The sequence below is a fragment of the Neurospora tetraspora genome (assembly GCF_033439725.1).
Source record: "Neurospora tetraspora strain CBS 560.94 chromosome Unknown B0H65scaffold_8, whole genome shotgun sequence".
Classification (NCBI taxonomy): domain Eukaryota; kingdom Fungi; phylum Ascomycota; class Sordariomycetes; order Sordariales; family Sordariaceae; genus Neurospora; species Neurospora tetraspora.
The window spans coordinates 1,451,143-1,470,663 of record NW_026944390.1 but is presented as its reverse complement, the minus strand read 5'-3'; the positions used below and the strand labels follow the sequence as shown (position 1 = coordinate 1,470,663).

The following is a 19,521-nucleotide window of genomic DNA, read 5'->3' as shown; positions in this document are numbered from 1 at the left end:
TCTACGACTATCGAGGGAAGATGATGCCAACAATTCGCGCTATCAAAGTCCCCAAACGCTAGCACGATTTCAACCCAATCTATCATGCTAGTCTCGGTCTTCGGAAGTTGAGAATCCAGACAAACAGGCATTTCTCTCTTTTGAAGCTGAGGAGTGTGCATTAAAGGATGATTCAGATTCCCTGATCGACCTCCTTCGGATAGCCTACTCCCTCAGAGCACGACGCGGGCCGGGGTCCCCTGGCCTGTCATCTCTTCTTGATCCGAACCCTATCATACGAAGGTCTTGTCCGCCTTCCGATATTACATCCTTCTAACAAAATTCTGAGCCTTCAATTCCGACGCTGGAAGAGATATACTTGCCGGTTTTCCTTAGTCCCGACAGACCTCATGCTGCGATCTCCAGGATGGATAGCAATTCGCCTCAAACACACCGCAATGCCACTACAATTTGCACCTCTATTCTCTCCTCCGTAATCGAGATTCTTGCGGTGCGAAGTGAATATCTTGGGGGTCTCGTGACGCAGCAGTGTCGATTGCCGTCTTACATTGCCGCGCTATACCCGGGATGGATTTTCTGTCGCCTATCTACAGGACAACATCTGGAGATAGCCTTCATCTTACCCCAGCTTATCTTCTTCTCGATGCATACTGGTATATCGTCAACTCATCCACCCATCCTCGGCTCCATTGCTATTGCGTATATGATCGGTAAACCTCCGAAGAGCTTCGGATAGCGGATGATGCCTCTAATTACATAGGCGAACTCCACCACCGACAGATTGGTTTTCCTCCACTGCCAATAATAGAAACTGGATTCATTATCAATCCTTTCACCTATCGTCATCACCAGTGTCGTCACATGCTCCCGTCGTTGCTGGTCCTGCCAAAAAGGGGGGCTAGAGGGTTAGGGTTCTTCCTTGAGAGTCTTTCCAAGCGTTCTCCTGAATCGAGTACCGACCGACCCCTGTGAGACTGCCAAAAATGGTGACGGTGTGGCAAAAGGGCGTTCAAGGAGAAATCGACAATTTCAATCTCTCCTTTTCCAGTCAGCGAAATCAAGCATACGTCAACGCCAATTTCCTCTATTTCGTCACATGGGTTGAAAGGGAAAGAGGAAGTGACTTGTACTTGCGGCAAAACCATTGGCCCTTGCCTTTTCTGAGCACTTCAGTTGTATGGAGAAAGGATTGTCCCAAGACGCTAACAAAACCCCCCAAAACCACGTTCCGTTCAGCGCTACGCAAGCCTGAAGGCCCTGGAATGGCATCACTTTCCCTTGGTGCTACGCTCTTGAAACCACTTGGACATATGTGTGAACAACTTGCACAATGTCATCAGAATGCGGTTTATCCTCCGTTCCAGTACCGGCGATGATGACATTTCGGGACGCTGTCACGTCAAAGAAATTGAAATCATTATCTACGAACCCCCAAAATGACCAAGTCGTCGTCATCCTGAAGTTTCGGGGTCCTAAATGCCGAGACCACCACCACCGACACCGGCCGGCATTTCCACCGCGGATTGCGGGGCGCGCGATGTGACGATGTCCCGCTTCCCCGCGTTTTTGGAGTTCACTCGTCAAACAGTCCCCGTCCCGTCGTCTTGGACTCTTGGCATGCCTTCGAGAAGAGAACTGAACGGCGGGCGGGTTTACTTTTTGGTTCTTGAAGCGTTGGGTTGCGGGTAGGTGATCCCGAAGCTATTGGACTTGGGTGGGTGTGGTTTTTGTGGCGAGGTTGGAAGTAGGCTTGGTTTTTTTCTAGTGAAGATCTTTGACTTCTTAATGTTGACTGCCCGGCGGAGTGTTTTGCAGCTTGATTATTCTGTAAAGCTTTTACCCATCATCAACCTCTGCGTGTAAACTCCCCTGGATTATCACAACCATTGCCTCTGCCAGTCACACCACCTAACAGTTCTTACATCCTCTCCAGTCTCCTACTTTTACCTACCTATCAATCACCGTCAAGTCGAAAGGAAAACAACAAACAAAGGAACAACACCAACAATGTCCTCCCCCTCCGACCCCTACAAGCTCGTCACCGTCAACACGGCTCCCGACCGCGCCAAACGTCTCATCGGCCGTGTTGTCGAAGACGTCAAGGACAAGTACACCATCATTCATGCCGGCAACGCCGCTTGTGAGTCTTTTTTTTTTCTCCTGCCCCCTGCCATCCCCCCCTTACTCGCTCCTCACACATCACTAACAAAAACCCAACCAAACAGCAATCGAAGAAGTCAAATCTGTAGTCGAAGAACACCAACCCAACGTTCTGGTTCGTTTTTCTTTTCTTCTTCCCAACATTTTTCCACCCGTGTACCCCAACCAAGTGAAGATATAAAGGAAACTAATACAAAAAGCGCAGTTCACGGCATCAATGTGGACTCCCGAAGAAGCTCAGCAGATCATTGCTATTGCCAAGGGGGTGGTCGGCGAGGACCTCAAGACTTTCTCGCTGCCGCAGGGGTTGCAGGTGAATAAGGGACCGGATGCGGTGGTGGAGTATATTAAGGAGAATTTACCTTCTTTGTTGGGTTAAGTGGTGATGATGGGAGACGAGAGCAAATTTCTTTCTTGGAAAACGAGGGACATGATGGGAAACGGGAACACTGTGGGTTGTAGGTTTGGGAATACCCTGGATGTCAGGGACGGTGATGAAGGAAGGGATGGGATAGAGTTGGAGTGTTCAGATATCCAAACAAGATGAAATCGAAAGATCAGACTGAATATGTTGTCAACGGTTTCGTCAAGTGACCGGATTTCTTCCGTCCATTTGACGGTTCCACGTCTCTCTCATCGACAATGTCATGATGCTCGAATTCTAAACAGTAAACCTGGCAAACCCTCTCCTCATGGTTTCCAAAGAGAGTAAGAATCGGGTCTCAGGAAACGTGCCAATGTCCCACTTTAAGGACAACGGATTGCAACACCGAAGAGGAGAATAAAAGGTCTTGTGTGCATAGTAATTGTTCGTGACATTCATTAACACTCCAGGTCTGTACTCTCTAGCTAACTGTTCATTCCCAACCTGAAGTCATTGGCTTAGACCTTCCAGCACCCAACCATCGTACCTGATCCTCCTTCTTACTGCTCGTTCTTCATGACATTATACAAGCTACCAATATGCGGCAAGATCTCCACCACGAACTCATCACCATCATGCAACATCTCCTTCCTAGCAAAGCCAACACCAGCCGGAGTACCGGTAATGATAACGGTACCCTTGGGCAGCGTGGTGCCCTGCGACAAGAAGCTGACAATTTCTTGAACCGAGAAGATGAGGTCACTGCCATATTCACACACCAACCCGTTAGCATCGCATCGCATCCCACCCAAACAAAGCACACATCGGAAACAGAACAGAAAAGAAAAGAAAGACTCACGTCAAAGGACTATCCTGCACCACCTTCCCATTCTTCAACCCCCTCAACTTCAGTCCGCCCACATCATCCCCAACAACCTCCTTGCTAACCAAGACGGGACCGATCGGACAACTGCCATCGAAACCCTTGGAGTAGCACCACTGCGTCTGCGCAAACTGGGACGCGCGGCTGCTGATGTCGTTGCTGGCGGTGTAGCCGAGGACGTAGTCGAGCGCGTCCTGCTCGCTGACGTTCTTGCAGTCCTTGCCGATGATGATGGCCAGCTCGGACTCGTAGTCGGCCGAGTCCGAGTCGATGGTGTGCTTGGGGATGAGCGTGGGCGCCGGGTAGGGGTCGGCGAGGGCGGTGGCGGGCTTGAGGAAGAGGGTGGGGATCTCGGGGATGGACATCTTGGCTTCTTCGGCGTGTTTCTTGTACTGTTTTTTTTTGCGGGAGGAAGGGTTAGCTCAGCTGTTGCAGCTAATTTTGGGAAATTAAGCACCTATTCTAAGCAGGTGTAGAGGAGGTTGGGAGGGGGCAGCAGAAGCTCACGTTCAAGCCAATGCAGCGGATGGTGCCGGCCTCTTGGGCAGTGACGGGTGAGAGGATCCGGCCGATGGTGGCCTTGTTGCCGGTGGGAGAACCAGCGTCGAGGACGGAGGTGCCGGAGTAGACATTCACTTCGACATCTTCGCCTTTGCGGACGGCGGCGCCGACGTCGACTTGGCTGTCGACGGGCTCGCCGATGAGGACCTTGGAGTCATCGCCCTTGGGGACGAATCTTACGAGACCTAGATGAGGTTCGAGTGTCAGTTTTGTTACCGTCTAGATATTTCGGCGTCCGCTTTGGAAATATCGCCCAGTCACGAAAAGGAGGAAGGGCAACTGGAGGGGGGATTGAACTCACGGCTGAACGACATGATTGCTGTGTTTCTTTTAAACTTCAAAAGGCAATGGACTTGGAACAATGCTGCGACGCCAAGACTGTGATTATTACTGGTAGCACACTTATACTTCAATCTTCAGTCACCGCTTGTCAAGTCAAAACAATCCAAGGCCGCAATTCGGAGAAGGAGGAGATCAGTATCACGATGAGGGGCAGCAGCCACACCCCAGAACATGGGAATGGAGCTCACAAGTATGACCGAAGCTAGTTTACCTGCTAGCATGAAGCTTACTAACCACTTGTTCATCATGCCGACCACTGTCCGGCAGTACAGCATGTCATCGTAGGACAGTGTGTGCCATCCGCAGATCAGGCTGATTTGCTGCTTGCGTTGAAATGTTGATGGTGAGGTTTCCAGTTTCCCCGAACCCGCATGGTAGAGGTATCCTCGGCATGCAGCTCTCCAGCGCTGCAGGGATCCTACCCGGCTACCCCATCTCACCCGTAGCGGTAAACACATAAGCTTCTGTCAGCTTTGAAGGGTCCTCTTTTGCTATAGAGTGTTGCCACTTTGTAGGTTTCTCTTTCCGGCGGCCGGAGGCTGTAAGTCGTGGTCGGACATGACAAATGAGCCTGAAGTTGACCAAGTTGGGAACGATGGGCAAGAACGGGGAGGATCAAGGCAACGGCAAAAGCCATGTGATGCTGATAATGGAAGAAAAAGGGAAGCGGGAAGATACGAAATGAACAGCTTAAAAAAACCAAGAAAAAAAAATCAAGAACAAAAGAATAACATACAGCACCTGGGATTCGCTGGTCGTCACCGACCCAACTACTAGTCAGGCGATTAGTGGCTTATCTATGGGAGAGCGGACGGGATCCCGAGTTTTCCACTATCTATGGCCGTATGTGCTTGTTTATGCGAGAACGAGTATTATATATCTCTCTCTCAGCCATAAAAACCTGGCTCAGTACCGTCGTTGTAAGTTCAAATCTTCACCTAACGAATCCAACAACCACATGTTCAACCCTGACCATTGATAGTACAGGAGGATCCAGCTTAAGACGAAGCCCCTTCCCAAACCGTATACTTGATTGAGACAGGACGTTATCAACATGGACCTGACTTACAAGCTGTTGTCCGGCTACTCGCCTGTTGACGGTCGTGAACGCAAGACACGCCGCAATATCGCCTTAAGATGTTTCCTGTGACATCACACAAAGAAGAAGAGATGTAGAGGAATAAAATATGACCGGACGCGAAGCACAGCAAAGAGACAGGGAGACACGGTAGCAATTAACATCGTTCATATTGTGCTCGCAATGGAATTTATCCAACTCGAACAATGATATATATATATGTACAAGTCGTGGTAGTCTCCCCTGAGAGATGGGAAGACACTGACGCGCGCAAAGCCAAGTTGATAAACAAAGTCGAGACAGAGATGAAGCGCGCGCTGAACGAAAGCAGCCACGGCCGTCGTTTTGGGGTATCAATGGGGTATGTATGTATGGGAGTGTAGTATATATAAGTCTATAACGGTCTTGTGTGTGCAATTCTCTGCTTTGTTTGCTGTTGACGCGTGGCTGAACAGGAGAACGGTAGACGGTAGGGAGACATTAATCCGTCATCAGCGATGGGATGTGTTGTGTGATATTAAAGCCACAGTCTTTCTCTCTCTCTTCTATCATGGTTCCTTCCTCATTTTACGATCCTCGGCCAGCACTGTGTTGGTCGTCCCATTAACGCCGCCGACATTGCTGGTATTTCCCGCATCAAACAGGGTGCAGCTGATGTGTTTTATCCCGGAAAGAACCGACCAAGGGTCCGATGTCGAGTGAACGATGGCTAACCACGCGGCTACCAAGTTGACCAGGTAGTGCAACATGTATGCAAAAGAGACGCCGTAGATGGCGGCGTAGAGGGCGATCCCGAACAGCAGAACACTGGTGAAGTGCTTGAATCGGCTATTAACCCTGGGGACCATCTTGCCCGTGGTCAGAGTCTCCACGAGAATGATGAAGGGCATGATGGAAAGGACATTATGGTGGGATGAGAAGGGGGTGAGCCAGTGGACCGCCAAGTTGTGGATCCAGACCACCAAGATGGGGAGGTTGATGGGAAGGATCCAGAGCATAAGCAGGAGAATGGAGTGGACGTAGTTGTAGAAGTTGGAGTTGGCGGCTGATTTCAGGTCAGAGGCAATTCTCTGTGCCCGGACTGTGGTGGTCAGCTGGACCAAGCAACACACCAAGTACGCAAACTGATAAGGGATCAGAGTCGAAACGAGGACTAGCAAGATGGCGGTGGTGACCATTCGCCGCCTTGGTGAAGTGGGATAGAACGCAGGGAGCGGCAAGGCTTTGCGTCTTTCCTCGTTGCGAATCCACCCGGGCCGAAAGCTCAAGAGGCTAACAGCTATGCTCAGAATGTGTACAAGGGTGAGAGTCATGTAGTTGAACACGGTGCAGATTCCAACACAGATGAGTCCAATCACCGGAATCAAGAACCAGAAGAAAGGATCTTGTGTTCCGATGAGGAGATCGTTCTGATGGAAGTCAATCGCGCCAGATGTGACATTAGCCCAAATCCAGATGTTTGCGGTTGCCGATGATGACGAGTTCCAGATAAACAGGGACAGAAACGTGAGAAAGGCAAGAACCAAGGGGATCGACTGCCTCAAGCACAGATCCAAACTTTCAGAGAAAGAGACAAATACGCCAGTAGTGTCATAGATGCGGAACTGCTTGCGCAGGACAAGCGTAACCACCAGCAAGGGGAACGCAGCAAATACCGTCCGGTATCGCATGTACAGTTTGCCCAGACTGCCCCTAACATCAATGCTCATCTTGATATTGATGTTGGAGGCGCAGGTTGGATCGGTCCAAAACTGGAAACTTAGACCATCCTCCGTCGATCTGCTCTTCAGTGGCGGAGGCACGTACGGCGCAACACCATGAATGCTCACTGCGGCTTTCCTTGCGTTGACGAAAAATTTGGACTCGTACGGCTCCGTCAGATACTGTCGAACCAACGGGGCGAAGAGCTCCTGTTGTTCACCACAGTTTTGCTCGCTGATTTCCAAGTTGTATGCCAACAGACTTGATTGCATAGTGGGAACCTTCAGTTCGGAGACCATGGGTCGCGAGGAGGGGAGGCGGAATTTCATGCCGAAAGCGAGGAGCCGACGAAGGCTGATGTGCCTTGTACGATGTGACTGAGAAACATCGCTAAACTCGGCGATCACAAAACCCGGGGTCGGAGTGTTGGCCTTCTCGATTACAGCAACGTACTGATGCTCGGCGATATCCTCAACGTCATATTGAAGATATGAGAAAGGCGTCCTCGGGGGCTCCCCATCTTTAGAGAAGGGGTACTGCGATGACCGAACGGATGCTGGGAGAGTGACAACATCCGAGGCCGCATTGTTACACGCCAACCGTGTGGAGGCGCTACTTTCTCCAGCAAGATTGATCTGAGCTGCAAAGCCTGCTACAGCCTGACCAGGCTGCATCGGGAAGACACTGCAAAACAACACCTCCAGCCTCCCGTTTTCGCTAGAAATATCCAGCTTCTGGTCCGTCAAAAGGGTGAAGCGCTTTGGTTCAGGCGATCCTGACGGAGGGATGGGCAGGAGATGAGCGCGCACTGCGCCGCTCGCGCCCAGACTCCTCAACACCAAGCGCTCCCCTTGCCTAATCACCGAATTCAGGTTGTCCTCGAGAGTAAGCAGCGTCGAAGGATCCTTGGACGGCACGGTCTTCTCCGCCACCTCTTCCATCCCTGTAAGAAACCACTTCTTGAACACCCTCATCCTATCGGCCCTTGGCTTCGTCTGGGCAGCTCTGTTGACGTCCACGACATCGAAGATTGCCTTCACCAAAGCCTTGCGAAACTGATCGCACCATAGGATTGCTGCATGATCCATGCTCGTCCATACATTCGGGATGCTCGTAGTGAACACGGTAAAGCCATGCGTGTCGGGGACAAGAGATTCGACACCGGCGTAGTCTGATGGCACAACGGTATCCAAGCCACCACCCGCAATGGAAACCAGGGTGACATGCCACAGAGGGTTGTTGTTGGCCCATTGCTGGGAGTATGCGTGCCTCCAGTAGTCGTTGATATCCTTGTAGGTCTTGACGATCTCACTGTCGAAAGAAACCGGGGGCCGAGCATGCGGGGCGGACATGGTAATGATGGTGTTGATGGAATTGGCCTGGTAATTGGGCATGATGAGCATGGTCCTGGCAACAACACCTCCCATCGAGTGACCCAGGACTATAACTGATGTCGGATCTGGCAGATTGGGGTCTCGGTCTGAGCGGGTCCGATCGAGGTAAAGCGAAAGGATGTATCGTATCGCTTCGTTCAGGTATTCGGCTTGGTCGAGCAGGGTCTGGCCATGGAAGGCAGTAATGTCCTCGTTGAAATCGACCGTAAAGAAGTCGAGACTTCGAGCGCCAGCCTTGACAGCGGATTCGTCTTGTTGTAACACATCGTGAAAGTAATTAGCGGCTTCGGCGGCGATGGGTCGAACTTGCTTGTAGCTACCGGCGTTTCCGGGTATGAAGAGAACGGGAACACCCTTGACCTACAAAGGCAAAGTAAGCAAAGGGGGGGAGGGAATGGTGCACTCTTTGGGGTCTTTGATCCCATACCTTTGCATCATTCTCGATGCCCAGTTCGCGATAAAGGTATAGCGAGTACTTGCTTGCGAAACGAGTATGCTCCGTGTCGAAATCGTCAAATTTGGCGTAGCCAGGGCGCATGTACGACATGCGACAACCCTTGGGATCGATGTGTCGCGTGAAGGATGAATTCAAGCAGAGGGCCAGAAAGCCAATGCCCAGAATCGAGGTGAGTAGGGTCACGAATGTGATGGCCCAGGGACTTCGTATCCTCGGTCGCTTGCCAACAAATTTTTGTTCCTCTTCCTTTTCCATCTCTTTCGAATGGACGGCCCCGTTCGCAGGGGCTCCGAGGGAGAGCGGTGGAGTGGAGGGCGAGTGGGAAAAGGAGGAAGAGAAGAAGGAGGGCGGAGGCTTCTCTATTGATCCATTCCGAGAGTGTGACAGTTTCCAATTGAAGTTGCCGGACCGCCTACTTCGTGCGTAGAAAGACTGCGGTTGTTGGTTTTGCGATTGTTGAGAAGGAGGCTGGTGCTCGAGATTCGATGGGCCGGCGCCGGGGCTAGAAGGGCCGGGGTTACGATCGCGCTTGGTAGGGGACTGGCGCACAGAGGGCGACTCGGGACTGGTTCGTTCGGCGGCCGAGGACTGCGAGGGTCGCGAGGGTCGCGGAAGGGCTGTTATGGGCGCTATCGGTGGGGATGTCGTCGCGTTTGTTGTCGAGTTTGCGTACACGTCTTGCTCCTGTTGGAGTTGTTGGTGTAGAAGGAAGTCGACATTGGGAACAGGAGCCTCGACAGGACATAGATGGCCGTCTTCTGAGGTTCCAGCTAGCCGAGTCCTCATTCCAGGGTTGGTGCCAGTGGCGGGCGGTCTTGGTGTGCCACGACAGGTAACGGGTCAGGGTAGGTTGGTCGGAAACACAGAGCGCAGCCAGTGTCGCGAGTGGGTGCTCTTACGGTCTGACTTTTTTTTTTCTCTGATCTTCGGGTAGTTTATTTCGTGTGATGTCGCCTATTCTCCAAGTCGTGGCATGCGGTTGGTTCCAGCAGGTGAGGCGTCTATGCAAGACAAAATGCTACTGCAAGCCTGGCCAAGTCGGGAGGTCGGATGTTTGACAGTGGCCGGTGTGGATATCGTTTGAGAGTTGAGGAGATAAGAGCCTCCAAGAGTCTCGAATCTCTGGAATATCGAACCTCGAATCTGCAAAGTCGAAAGTTGGAGTAAAGTTGAAGGGAAGGGTGTTGCCAAGTACGGGGCCGACAGCCGAAGGTCCCTACTCGTCAATGGATGGCGATTTGAGGCGGCCCGATTTCGAAGCGCGAAGGGAAAATGGCCCGTGCTTGTGAGAGTGCTCCCAATGGGCAGGCTCTACCTGTGTCGAGGTACCGCTCTGCAGGTGTCAAAAGTCAATGCTCTGAGTGACAACCTGTCGGGTCTCTGTTTTCTCCGCGCTTGAGGACAAGGACAAGGCTCAGGTAGCACATTACCCCAATCTCATTTTCCAAAGGCGCGGGACCAGAAGCGACTATACTAAATGGAAGAAAAGGAGAACAGACGGGAGAGGGGAGTGGGAGAAAAAGAAGAGGAAGATATTAGATATCGGATGGAAACGAAAAGCCGAAGCTAAGGAAAATCAAGCATTTTGGGGTTGCGGGCTCAGTGGGCTCCCGTCACAGTGGGCTCCCGTGGGATTTCGCAACAAAATCCTCGGACACCCGCTCGACTCGTCAGGATACCCCCATCAGGAACTTGAGATTTGGGGGTCCGGGTTTCTAATCCTCACCAACCAATCAGCAGTCTCGTAACTGCATCCAGAGATTCAAGACAAGGGACGATTGGGGTTCGCCAGCGGTCTTTGTTGCGCTGTGGTCGCCTGGTCGATGCTCGCCCGCCAGCCCGCCACGCCCGCCCCAGCCCTCCGCGCCCACCGCGAGCCCACGACAATCTAGCCTCGCTGCGGGCCGAAATGTTTTGACGTGATTCGGCAGAACCGGATTCAGGGAGTTGCCTTTCTGTACACAGTTTTTTTTCGGTGGGTAGCAGCGCAGTGCATGTGTGCAGTGGGTTGCAGCGGATTGCTCTTGCGTGATGCACGAATGTTCCCGATAGACTGTACTGCAGAATCACGGCATGATAGAACTTTGATATTTCCAAAGCAATGTGATGATATCGAAACGAAGAAACATCGAAACATATCACATCCATCAGACCTCAAGGTATGAATGAGAGGGGCAAATATCCCCAGAAGTTGGCAAGGCCAATGCCTGGTACTTTGAAACGAACAAAACCAGCACGTCTCCATACGCCTGAGGCAGATTGGGTTAGGAGCGATGTGATCTTCACGATAAAAGGCACGGCGGCAATTGCCGTGCCATTGAGAGTTTCGATTCTTGTTGCAGCGGAGAGGGCCGGATGCGTTCTTTTTCTGATTTCTCTCTTTCCTTTGTGCTTGAACAGTGACATCGCTCCGCAAGACAAGCGGCAAGCTGCTTCAAAGAGAAACACTGAGACATCTTTCGTCATGACGAACGGACGGTACCAGTATCAGGCTCCCAGGCCAGAACACCTACGCGGGTCGTATATGTAAGGTAGCCGCCTCTTCACACGTCGTTGTCCTCAGCCCGGTTTCCGGCTGGGAGGGTTGGGGGGTTGGATGACCGAAACTGCAACATCATAATGAACCCCCTCCTCTATCTCGCAGCTCGTATGTGGAATTGCATATCACTTTCTGGTGATTGCCATTCAAAAACCGGTCAGCGTCGTAGTTCTCACCGTCCATGATCGTAATCCGTGATCATATCCTCATAGACCTCCCAGAACTGGGTTATACTTCCACGGCCACTACCGCACGGCAAGGCCCGCCCATCGTCTCGTGCTTTGTTGGCCGGCCTCGATCGGATGAATACGAAGCAGCCATCGATCTATTCGCTTATCAAAAGATCAAAAGCAACAATAGAGGCGCATTTAAAGCGGTTATCGTCCCGTATATGCGTTAGCTGTTGGTCGAGTCGGCCGAGTGCTCCTGCAGAGCCTTATCTATTGAGGTTTAAATTCCAACCTTGTAGGGCGCTCTTGACATCTTGACAACTTGGCACGCATCCTGGCACATATCGGTGCGACTGGTAGTCTAGCCACTCGGTTCTCGTGAACTGGTCGGCGGCCTGGGTTCTTTGGGCGGCTGGCCGTCAAAATTGACGGGTCCTTATCTCCTCTCTTCTCACTCAGAGCTCAGCTCCGGCGCTTGTCAAGTTCAAGACAGTGGTGATGCCCATGTCTTTGCAAGCCGGGAGAGCCGGGGTACGCAGAAGCTGAACGGGAGTCTGCCAAGAACTGAACACAACGTCATCCAACCACTTCCACACGTTTCAGTTGATGACTGCTGCTCGGCGAGCCATTGCGGCACAGCTCTTTCTCAGTGTACGATATAAATGTCCCTATCCGAATTTGTTGTCAGGGAAAATGATCCGTTCTTAGGTATGCGGTTGGCGAATCCGAGTAATCTGCTCTGTAGCTCGTCAACATCAAAACCCAAAGATGAAAGGCTCCAAGACACGGAAAAGGATGAGAGGAAGTGATGTGCTGCCATTGCGCGGTATCGAACTGGCATGGGTGGCTGGCAAGCGTGGAGGTTTGTGATGTCCCTGACGATCATGAAGCGTATCATCCTCCCAGACGGTGAGGATTGACAGCAAAAGTTGCTCGATTGGAAAACCGCAATGTGAGGATGTGCGAAGGTGAGAGGCCTCCCTTTCTAGCCGTTCAAAGATTTGATGAGGATCATACACGAGGATGGATCCATGAGGCATTGAAGGACCAGAAATTTATCTGGACGACGACATCGACGAGGTCAAAATTGTTATGGAATTGCCCGTTTGCTGAGAACTTTTTGGAGACAGGAAGCGGCACAGGGCTTGGGGGCAGCTTTGCATGGTGGGGTTGATGCGTGTAATACCGTACACCGTGCATACACTCACATGGCATAACTTTGGCGTATATTACGCTGTGGATTCACCATCAAAACGCGCCAAGCCGCAACCACTTTACGCGTGTGCGCAGGCAGTCACGTCTCCCAACCAAACCTCCATCGCGGTATCTCCGACATACCCAATGATGACGGCAGTGACTCCAACCTAGACACGTACCAGACCTGGATATTGAAGTATCAATTATCCACCGACGAATATCAATGAACCTAGCATAGCATAAGCATCGAATTCGGCGATAGAATGGCCTCAGATGGCGCCATCAAGGCCATTGACCCGAGCACGGTTCGTCCACTTTCCGGTGCTAGTCCGACAAAAAAGACGGTTTACTGATCTTGTTTTCCGTCAATCAGATCCATCAGATCCAATCTGGTCAAGTCATCGTCGACCTTTGCTCTGTAGCCAAGGAACTCGTAGAAAACGCACTAGATGCTGGAGCGACGACAATCGGTATGTCACAAGATATCTGTCCATGGGAAATGAACAAACACTGAAGAGTTACCAGATGTCCGGTTTAAGAATCAAGGTCTCGATTCGATCGAAGTCCAGGATAATGGCAGTGGAATATCATCCAGCAACTATGAATCCATTGCGCTAAAACACTATACTTCCAAACTATCCACCTACGATGATCTATCAACCCTACAAACCTTCGGCTTCCGAGGTGAGGCTTTGTCCTCCCTCTGCGCCTTGTCACACTTTACCATCGTTACATGCACCCAGAAAGAGGCGCCAAAGGCCACCAAACTCGAGTTCGAGACATCCGGAAAGCTCAAGAGCACCAGTGTTGTTTCGGGCCAGCGAGGTACCACGGTCTCAGTCGAAAACCTGTTCAAGAGTCTGCCTGTCCGCCGACGCGAGCTCGAAAGAAACATCAAGCGAGAATGGGGCAAGGTGGTCAACCTGCTCAACCAGTATGCCTGCATTCAAACCGGCGTCAAGTTCACAGTGTCGCAACAACCTACCAAAGGAAAGCGGATGGTCCTGTTTTCAACAAAGGGAAACCCTACCACCCGAGAAAACATCATCAACGTCTTTGGCGTAAAGACAATGACTGCCCTGATCGCTATGGACCTCAGGCTGCAACTAAAACCTAGCAATACTGGATTCCTGAGCAAGACGCCTGCCGCGGACGAAGACACGACGACAGAAGTTCGCATTTGTGGACATATCTCTCGCCCGGCTCATGGCGAGGGCCGCCAGACGCCAGATCGGCAAATGTTCTACGTCAATGGAAGACCGTGTGGGTTGCCTCAGTTCGCCAAGGTCTTCAATGAGGTCTATCGGTCCTATAACTCGACTCAATCGCCTTTTATATTTGCTGATATCCAGCTGGACACGCATCTTTATGATGTAAATGTCAGTCCAGACAAGCGCACTATCTTGCTTCACGATCAAGGACAAATGCTGGATAATTTGAGGGAGTCCTTGATAGAGCTTTTTGAGTTGCAAGATGTCACCATTCCCGTGTCACACACTCAACCACTCAAGAGCTCAACCTTCAGGGGGCCATCAACAGTCCCTTCGGGGTCACTGACCCAGGCGCGAGGGAGAGACAACAGGGATGCATCGGAAGAGCCGGATAGTTCTCTGCCTTCAGATAAACCTGAAAACGGACCAGGAGGCAATAAGACAGCCAGGAGTGCGATCGATGAGGACTCCGATGAGGCAGTGAGCGATAATGATGTGCCGAGTACTCGGTCTACTGGTTCCCAAACGAAGGCTGTGCCGTCCAGATCGACACCTGCTAACACACAGGCATCGAACCTACTTTCACGGTGGCTTGAGCGAAAGTCTGAGGTCCGCAAACAATCAGTTCCATCTACTCTCAACGCGAAAGACAGCAACAGGGAGAGATCTGTCGAAAAGGAGCCGAAATTCCCAGATAGGACTAGTGAGGATGACACAAAGGATGCCGAGTCGGACGCCGAACAGGAGACTGCAGAAAACATGGAATCCGTGGAGGACGATTCAAGGACTCAGGATGTGGTCGATGAGATGGAAGTGGACAGAGGTGAACCACCAATGTCATCCATTCCCCTTCCATCTCAGCCACCTATCCCGAAAGGGAGTCTACTATCGATACCACGACCACCGAAACGGTCAGCACAAGAGGAGGTGGCAACGATCACTATTGGCGATCATTCCATCACCAGCGTCATCGGCTCATCCAATAAAAGGTCCCGATTGTCGGAGGGCATGAGATCAGTCAGTCTTGAGAACTCTCCAAAGAAAGGGGTCAGGACTGTTCCTGTGCCTTCTTTCGGTGGCCGTTTGACTCAGCTGTTTGCTGCTTCGGCTGCTGCATCTCAAGGGGCATCAAAGGGCCTCGAAATGACGACTGAGGATGCGGAGATGGTCGATGAGGAAGAAGGGGAAGAGGAAAACGAAGAGGGCAACGAAACGGAGAAAGAAGAGGATTCCGATGAGGAAACACTATTCGTGAGCCAACCGAAGGATGTGCCCGCAGTCGAAGATGATGATGATGACGACGAAGCTGATAATCCAGCTCGTGAAATCAGCCCAACCGATGAGGAGGGCAGTGGTCCCACAAGTGGCCAGACCACTCAACGCGTGGTGGAAGACGAAGAGGATGGTGAAGCTGAAGCTACAGAAGATGCACATTCTGAGTGTTGCCTGCATGACGGCGATGACGAGGAATACATCCACGAGGACGAGAAGAAGGCCAGAGAAGAGAAGAAGGTGCAAAAGATGATCAAAGCCGCTGAAACGAAGGCAAATGAGCCAACCGAAGAGGGCGAAAAGCGTTCCCAGAGTTTTGTGAAGGGACGACTAAAACGGAAAGACTTGACATTCAACCTTGTCCATCGTGTAAAAACAAACGAGGAAAACATCCGGTCTCGAATGGAAGCCTGGGCAAAATACCTACCCAGCGCTGGCAAAGCTGGCTCGTCTACACAAGAGAGCAGCAACGGGGAACAGGCAACAACAGGCCTCGACGCCGCCGACGCCGAAGAGAAACTATCCCTCAAGATCTCCAAATCCGACTTTGCCAAGATGAAGATCGTCGGCCAATTCAACCTCGGCTTCATCATCGCCGTCCGGGAAGCTTCATCATCCTCCTCTTCTTCCACACAACCTTCCTTAACTCAAACCACCCCCAAAGAAGACGACGAACTCTTCATCATCGACCAACACGCCTCGGACGAAAAATACAATTTCGAGCGCCTCCAATCCACCACCACCGTCCAATCCCAACGCTTAGTCCAGCCCAAACCGCTCACCCTCACCGCCGTCGAAGAAGAAATCATCCTCGAACACCTCCCCATCCTGTCCCAAAACGGCTTTTCCGTACACGTCGACACCTCGGGCTCTTCGCCCGTCGGTTCCCGCTGCCAGCTTCTTTCCCTCCCCCTTTCGCGCGAAACCACCTTCTCGGTCGCCGATCTAGAGGAATTGATTTTCCTGCTGGGGGATAACCCCCACCCCTCCAGCTCTACTACTACGGCGATACCGAGACCGTCAAAAGTGAGAAAAATGTTTGCCATGAGAGCGTGCAGGAGCAGTATCATGATTGGACGGGCGTTGTCTGGGGCGCAGATGGAGAAAGTGGTTAGGCATATGGGCGAGATGGAGAAGCCGTGGAATTGTCCGCATGGACGGCCGACTATGAGACATCTTTGTGGGTTGGGGGCGGCGTTTGGTGGGGATGGTAGTAGCAAAGAAAAGGAGAGGGGGTGGGATGAGTGGGAAGGGGGAGGAGGCAAAGGGGGAGGAGGGAGGGAGAGGGTGGATTGGAGGGGGTGGGTTAGGGAGAAGAGGGAGGAAGGAGGAGAGGAAGAGGTGGATGAAGAAGAGGGAGAAGAAGGGGAAGAAATGAGTGAATGAGGACTTGAAATGAAATGGTTGCCCATATTGAATGGATGACATCTTATAGTGAAACATGCTAAGGATTGGTGCTGCGTGGTTGATGGTTTCGTCGTCGTCGACGACTCGTCTTGAACTCGTGATGTTTTGTGGAGTGCAAGCTCGAAATGACCGAGCTTGATAAGAGCTGAGTCGCCAACCCCACTTCAACAATTACGGTCCGATGGTGTAGTTGGTTATCACGTCAGTCTAACACACTGAAGGTCCTGAGATCGAGCCTCAGTCGGATCAATATCATATCTTTTTTACATTTTTTTATGAGTTTGTATCGAAGTCGCTTTTTGCATTTTGTTGTTGGTTCTTTGATATGTCCGTTTTGCCTTACTTTTTAGTGTGTACGCAACGCTTTTTTCCTGCTCTGGTTTGAACTGGAGGCAGTATTAACCAACAGGTAGCTGCCATGATGCACGAATATCAACGTTTAGTGATGAGTCCTTTCCAAAACTTGAAGTGGATGGTAATGCCATGAAGAACATATGGGAGGTCATCTAATCTGGTAAAGCAGTTCGCAAGGTCACATCTTCCAGTCAAGCCTCGTTGATAATTTTCTTTTGTTGTATGGTATTTGCAACCTCTAGTATGCAACGTCCAACGGTAGTTTATCCCGTATTCAATACTAATATTAACAGGGACAAACCTCTATTCATTTTTTCTCAACCAGCAAGCCGCAATCCAGCTTCCACCGCACATGGGAAAACGAGACTTATTTAATCCCCAACTCCTCCTTCCTCTTCCTAACCTCCTCCACCGCCCCCTCCGGATCACCAACCGTCGGATTCCTCAACTGCCACGCCATCACCACCTCCAGCGCCTGCCCCATCCACTTCCCCGGCTTCACCCCCAACGCTGCCGCCAGCTGCTTACCATCAATGATCCGCTTCACGCTCGGCGCATCCATCAGGTCCATCTCCACCAGATGATCCAAAAAGGCCTGCCACTCCTTTAACACGTCCTCCACCGTCTCTTTACCTTCTTCACCAGTAGTTCTCTCAGCAACATCAACAAGCACAGCATACAACACCTGCAACCGCCAGTTCGCGCCCACGCCCGGTCTCGAATCCCATCCGCGGATAGCCATTCCCAGCCTGTCCCTCTCCATCTTCTTCCCCTCATCGCCAGCAGCCGGACGAACGACCAAGTCGCGCATAGCCAGGATCGCCTGGCGGTGTCTGTGCGACGCGGTAATCACGTCCGTGAGCTTGTTCGGCGCACGATACCCTTCGCGAGCGGCCTGGGTGGCGAGCGGAGGGGCGGGTTTGCCACCCTTCAAGGGCGGGTCGTCGGGCAGAGGCGCAAAGGGGACGAGGGCGGCTAGGTTCCAGGCGAAGTAGGCGGATTCGGGAGAGGTGACGAGGAGGGAGTAGATGGAGCCTGGGGTGGCGAGGGTGGTGGAGAGGGAGTGGAGGGTTTGGTAGGCGATGGGCCAGGAGGTGAGCGGAGGGCGTGGGAAGTCGGGTCGCGAGGAGTCGGTGAAGAGGGTGTGGTAGAGGGAGAGGTCGTTGATGTAGGTTAGGGAGGAGAGGGGGTCGGGGCCTGCGGAGGGGTTAGTTTTTGAGGGGAGGAGGTTGTAGAGGAGAAGACAGGACTTCTTTACCTTTGAGCATCTTCTCCAACTCAACACCGATTCGCTCTCTGCTAATCTTCAGCTTGAGAGCTTCCAACACCCTCTCGTCACCCATGACTGCCTTCGCCTCCTCGTCGATCGTGAAGCCGAGCCTGCTGGCAAACCTGATGAGTCTCAGCACCCTCAGCGGATCATCCATGAACGTCTGAAGCGGCTCCAGCGGCGTCCTGATCAGGTTCCTATCCATATCCTTCATACCGCCCGTAAAATCCTCCACCTTGCCGGTGTGCAAATTATAGAACAGCGCATTAACCGTCGCATCTCTCCTCAGCGCGTCCTCCTCGGCCGTACCGAATTCGACTTGCGGGTTCCTGCTGTCCTCAGTATACGTCTCCTTGCGCAGGTTGACAAAGTCGACGTCCAACCCAAAGAGCTTGATGGTGGTCGTCTCCAGATGCTTGCTCTTGTCCGGGTTGCGCGCGATCTTGTGCAGGTTGCCCACGTCGGCGGGACCGATGGAGTGGCGCTCCCGATGGGCCGGGTCGGCGTCGCAGTAGTCGCGCAGGCGCAGGGCGAAGGCCTCGCCCGTCATGTTGTTGATGGCCACGTCGATGTCGTGGCTTTCGGTCCCGAGAAGCTTGTCGCGGACCCAGCCGCCCGCCCAGCGCAGGATGACCGGCTCGTTGACGTTCTTGCCCTCCTTCTCTGCTTCGGCGGCTTCTTGGGACTTGTTGATGTACTCGGCGACGTCGACGAGGAGACCTTTGAGCTGGGCCTCGACCGCGTTGAGCGGGATGCTCTGGTCCGTGAAGACTGCGCTGTCGGCCATGACTGCTTGCCGTCTGGTTCTAGCTGCAGCAATGACGGGAGGTGTGGTGGCTCTTATGGCCTGCCTCTTTGCTGAGTCGCTCGCTTGAGCTTCAAGGTGAGCGGGAGCTTGTTGTTCGGGCTTGTTGTCGGATGGTGGGGGTGGTGAGGAGAAGTCGCCAAACTTGCGCTTCATGAGGAACGTGGGAGAGTGATGAAGTCGTCTCAGCGGTAAGCGGCAGAGACGAGAAAGCATAGACTGTTTGGTTGTTTATTGAGGGATGGATGTCACTTTCCGTTTACAAGGCTGTCTTGTCGTCAAGGTGAGATGGAAACTGAAAATGTGGAGTGCAGGCTTTGAATTGCTGTGAGAGGCCGACCGTTGGACAGCTTGAT

General features: G+C 52.2%; 5 protein-coding genes and 1 non-coding gene across 6 annotated transcripts; 3 read left to right on the top strand and 3 right to left on the bottom strand.

The window, feature by feature from the left end:
* Positions 1-2,007: 2,007 nt before the first annotated feature.
* B0H65DRAFT_434092 (uncharacterized protein) lies at positions 2,008-2,539 on the top strand (the record flags this gene model as incomplete). The annotated part of the gene is made up of 3 exons (XM_062825108.1): positions 2,008-2,140; positions 2,226-2,275; positions 2,366-2,539. 3 exons carry the CDS (start codon positions 2,008-2,010, stop codon positions 2,537-2,539), a joined length of 357 nt encoding a protein of 118 aa, XP_062677663.1.
* A 545-nt stretch (positions 2,540-3,084) lies between these two features.
* On the bottom strand, positions 3,085-4,282 carry B0H65DRAFT_552689 (uncharacterized protein; the record flags this gene model as incomplete). Its single annotated transcript, XM_062829906.1, has 4 exons — positions 3,085-3,286; positions 3,384-3,799; positions 3,915-4,153; positions 4,270-4,282. The coding sequence occupies 4 exons, from the start codon at positions 4,280-4,282 to the stop codon at positions 3,085-3,087; spliced, it is 870 nt and encodes a 289-aa protein (XP_062677662.1).
* A 1,654-nt stretch (positions 4,283-5,936) lies between these two features.
* Positions 5,937-9,726, bottom strand: B0H65DRAFT_435546 (GPI inositol-deacylase; the record flags this gene model as incomplete). Its single annotated transcript, XM_062825194.1, has 3 exons — positions 5,937-8,144; positions 8,190-8,843; positions 8,911-9,726. The coding sequence occupies 3 exons, from the start codon at positions 9,724-9,726 to the stop codon at positions 5,937-5,939; spliced, it is 3,678 nt and encodes a 1,225-aa protein (XP_062677661.1).
* Positions 9,727-13,109: 3,383 nt separating this feature from the next.
* On the top strand, positions 13,110-16,715 carry B0H65DRAFT_552687 (uncharacterized protein; the record flags this gene model as incomplete). Its single annotated transcript, XM_062829905.1, has 3 exons — positions 13,110-13,151; positions 13,220-13,316; positions 13,372-16,715. 3 exons carry the CDS (start codon positions 13,110-13,112, stop codon positions 16,713-16,715), a joined length of 3,483 nt encoding a protein of 1,160 aa, XP_062677660.1.
* Positions 16,716-16,911: 196 nt separating this feature from the next.
* Positions 16,912-16,985, top strand: B0H65DRAFT_t441. Its single transcript has one exon. It is a non-coding gene; the product is annotated as a tRNA-Val (tRNA).
* A 472-nt stretch (positions 16,986-17,457) lies between these two features.
* Positions 17,458-19,321, bottom strand: B0H65DRAFT_434532 (uncharacterized protein; the record flags this gene model as incomplete). Its single annotated transcript, XM_062825134.1, has 2 exons — positions 17,458-18,287; positions 18,349-19,321. The coding sequence occupies 2 exons, from the start codon at positions 19,319-19,321 to the stop codon at positions 17,458-17,460; spliced, it is 1,803 nt and encodes a 600-aa protein (XP_062677659.1).
* Between the last annotated feature and the right edge of the window lie 200 nt (positions 19,322-19,521).